Genomic DNA, 4,001 nt, shown 5'->3' with positions numbered 1-4,001 from the left:
GCCAACCATATAATGATGTTTTGAAAAAAAAAAAAAAAAGTCCGTTCAAAAAATTAAAAACAGAAACCAATACCATAACTTGAAATTTCTGCTCATGTATTAAGAAAGGAGTCTATTCATATGGGTGGTTGCCTTCTAATTTACCAAAGATAAAATACAATCTAGATAAGAGCTTAAACATATAAGAAAGAAATATTAATTTGTGATTAAAAGTTGTTCAGCTACAACGCACCACAACTAGTAAATATAGAAGGATACATTAAACACGCGTCATTAGGCTTCATGTGCAATCCACCTCGTTTTTGCACTCATTCATTAACCAGCGCAGGCTGTTCCCCGCGTCTCAGTTAACTACTCCGTGCAGCTGCCACGTAGACAACAAAAATCAGTAAAATGGGTCCCACTCTTTCCAAGAAAAGCTGGTCTTAGGCATTCAAAGGATAAACTTTATACGTGTACATACGCAGTACACCCTGGAACAAGCTCTGCGAGGGAATCATTTTTTTAAATGCTTTATTGACAACCGAAGGATTCCTTGCAAGAGAATTATGTATGATTTAGGTGGCACTGCCTCAAAACATTTGGATCTCAGCACCAATTAATGTGAATTAATATGAATGACGATGATAGAAAGCTGGCTGCCCGATTTCCCTAATTAATTTGATCTGGGTAGAGTTTACAATGCCGGAAAATAGTAAATTTTACAGATATAAATTGTTGGATCAGTTGGTCCTAAACGATCCCCCAGTTGGGCGGTCATTTCTGTCGAGATTCAATCTCTACTGGTTTTGAAACTGTCCAATTTGTCTGCTCAGAATAAGAAAAAATGTATAGTTTTCTGTAGGATTTGATATAAAAACTGTTTCTTTTGTCTGCTCAAAGTCGCGAGAGGATCGTTTTCTGTAGGATTTGGGGAAAATCTGCCATGGCCAGTTTGTGCAGAGGATTTAGCCAGGCATTGCGATGCAGAGGATCGATTCTCTGTTTTGGGGATTTCTCTTTTGCCGTGCGGAGCTTTGCTCACACACGCCCTCCATTGTTGGATTTTGCTGATCCTAAACCAACATTTGAATCTCAATCGGCCTCGGAGGGCTATGTGTTGGGGAAGAACAGCAGTGATCACATAATTCATGATCAGATGCGTTGGGCGAATGCGCATCCTTCGATTGCAAAGGAGAAATTGACGACCCAAGACATTGCTGCAGTCCGGAGATTTGTGAATTTGAATGCTGTGAAAAGAATGATAAGCGAGATTCCAGAAGCCTGCATTTCGTACCAGAAGTTGCTCAATTTGTGCTTGGATTGCACAACGAGCTTGTCGGAAGATGAGGGAAAAGATTTCATAAAGACGCTCGAACAATCCGGAGAGATTCTGAGGATTGGCCAGAATGTCTATGCTCATCCTCACCAGGTACCCTTTTCATTTTCTCTGCAATTTGCTCTCATTTACCCCTGTTTCACCCTGTTTTTCCCCTGTTTGTTTGGCTCTGTTAATGCTCTGGTTTTTTTGGGGGTTTTTGCTGAGATTTTGACAAGGGATTTTATCTGCAGATGGCAAGAGCCGTGGAGAATGTTCTGCCATGGCCGGCGGATGAGGAATCAGTCGAGGAATTCAGGAAAATGGAGAAGGAAAAGGGGGAAATAGAGAAGAAAAGCGAGAGCATGACGCGGAAAGAACTGTGGTGTGGACTGGGATTTTTCGCAGTACAGACGATGGGTTTATTCAGACTAACATTTTGGGAATTATCGTGGGATATAATGGAACCCATTTGTTTCTACCTCACCTCTGTATATTTCATGGTGGGGTATGCGTTCTTCCTGAGGACTTGGAGGGAGCCGTCATTCGAGAATTTGTGTGCCGCTCGAGTGGAAATCAATCGAAGGAAGGTGATGAAACGTAAGAAATTTGATTTGCAGAGATACAGAGAGCTCCAGAGGATTTGCAAGCCCCCAGATAAAGTTCATCTGTAGATAAAAGTTTTTGTTTAAAACATACGCCATTTTTCCCAATCTTCGCTGCAGAATTATCTCGCTTGCTTTTGATTTTGCTTTTCTTTATGAATTTTTCGATTTGAAACTTGAAACCTCCGCCGCCGCCGATTTGGGCATTCTGCGAGGCACATATTTCCGCTTTGTTTTTTTTTCAAACGTTTGGGAAGCAAACAAACTGAAAAAATAAGACGCACAGTTTGAAGCCGTGACAGTATCATTAGCTGAAGTTACGGTCCAGATGGGTTGAACGAAAAGTCATATGGTTTTTTGTTAGATTTATTATGGTCATGTCTCTTTAAGTTTTAGGAGTTCTTCTTGTTGTATTAGCGGGGTTTAATAAAGATGTGTGTGTGTCAGATTGTGGTTATAGATTATACTTATATTATTTATTTTATAGATTAAAGTATTGTTTGTTAGAAGTTCTATTACTATTTAGTTATATATTTTAGATTTATTAGAGTATGTATAGCATATCTTTGGTCTTAGATTTATGAAAAGTTTAAGTGGCCAGTATGATATTTTTCTAATCTTAATTTTTAGTGTAATTTAGTATTAAAATATTAATATTTGTTTCTACATTTGATTGTGTATGTTTATTTAGCATAAGGATTATACTATGTGATCTATTATGAGGATGAAATATTAAATATGCTAAATAATGTATGTTTATTAATGCTAAATAAACATATACAATCAAATCTAGAAATAAATATTTACATTTCAAATGGTCAAATAGATTGTGAAAATCTCATAAGATTAATTTCAATATTTGATAATAGAACAATATTTAAGAAAATTAAAAAATGTCAATTCATTACTTTAATTATATATGTATTTAGTTAATTTAATGACTGGTTTTATGTTTATTTAATGATTCATATAAATTTGTTTCAAAATTAGAATTCTTTATAATAAGCTTTATTAATTGAGGTGGTATTTTAATATAATTTAATGAGAAATAATATATTCCTTATTTAAAAAAAAAAAATTAACAATACATTATGATGAATGATTGTATTCAACGAGTATAAAGATATGATGTTATTATATTTCCTATATTGCACTCGTGGTATTTTTAACTAATTTTAGGTGAAATAATAGGTTCATTATCTTTTTCAAGAATTGTAGAATTGTTTATGATAAATTGTAATGAGTGGTTTTATTCAAGTATAGTGATTTATTGATATTATATTTTGATATTACTAATTGTATTTCAATATAATTTTATTAGAAACAATATGTTTCTTGTCTTTTTAAAGATTTTGTCATGATGCATTGTAATGAATGATTATATTCAACAAGTATATTGATTTGATGGTATTGTTCATTTTTTATATTACTAATGGTACTTGCAACAACTTCGACATTATAAATCCTAGATCATATATTAATTTGGCTTGTCCATTTTCAATTTCATTATCATAGTAATTTTTTAAAGTATAGAATCTAATTCTAAATTGGTTACTATTATAATTTAAGAGGATATTTCCCTTCTATTGAGATGGTGTTCATCTAGATGTTATTCAACTAGATAATGACTAGGGAAGAGAAGCTAGGATATGTGCACCTTAAGATCAAGGATCCACATGGGCTGTCACTTGGACCAAGTCCTTTATGTTAGCAAATTGAAATCAAGAGTTAAGTCCATTTGGTAAACACATGCCATGTGTCTCGCATTGATTGGTGCAAGGTAGGAAAAACTTGTCATTTCAAAGGGTCAAATGATATGTACACAGGCACTAAGGGGAACCTTTATGGTTTGCCTTGGGTTTATGCTATAGTTGACACATGACATTTTCTTGTTTGGCCACCTTATCCACCACCTTGCTCACCATTACTTCTAATAAACACCTTGCAATGCAACATGCAATTCTTTACTATACATCTAGTCACCTGAATTTAACTTCAGCGACTTCATTTACCATAACAAAGCCATTCAACACACTTTCTTCATGGATCGAGACACCTAATATTCCATTTCATTTTTGTCCATTCTCTTCTATTAGTTG

At 34.5% G+C, this 4,001-nt stretch overlaps 1 protein-coding gene across 1 annotated transcript; it reads left to right on the top strand.

The window, feature by feature from the left end:
- The first annotated feature begins 925 nt into the window (after positions 1-925).
- LOC149556623 (calcium uniporter protein 3, mitochondrial-like) lies at positions 926-2,198 on the top strand. Its single transcript, XM_089785894.1, has 2 exons — positions 926-1,411; positions 1,552-2,198. Exons 1-2 carry the CDS (start codon positions 926-928, stop codon positions 1,969-1,971), a joined length of 906 nt encoding a protein of 301 aa, XP_089642020.1. The 3' UTR covers positions 1,972-2,198.
- Positions 2,199-4,001: the final 1,803 nt, after the last annotated feature.

The sequence above is a fragment of the Cupressus sempervirens genome, chromosome 5 (assembly GCF_028749045.1).
Source record: "Cupressus sempervirens isolate cs-2001-9-10 chromosome 5, ASM2874904v1, whole genome shotgun sequence".
NCBI lineage: Eukaryota > Viridiplantae > Streptophyta > Pinopsida > Cupressales > Cupressaceae > Cupressus > Cupressus sempervirens.
The sequence above is the reverse complement of the archived record's forward strand: the minus strand, read 5'-3'. Positions and strand labels throughout refer to the sequence as shown.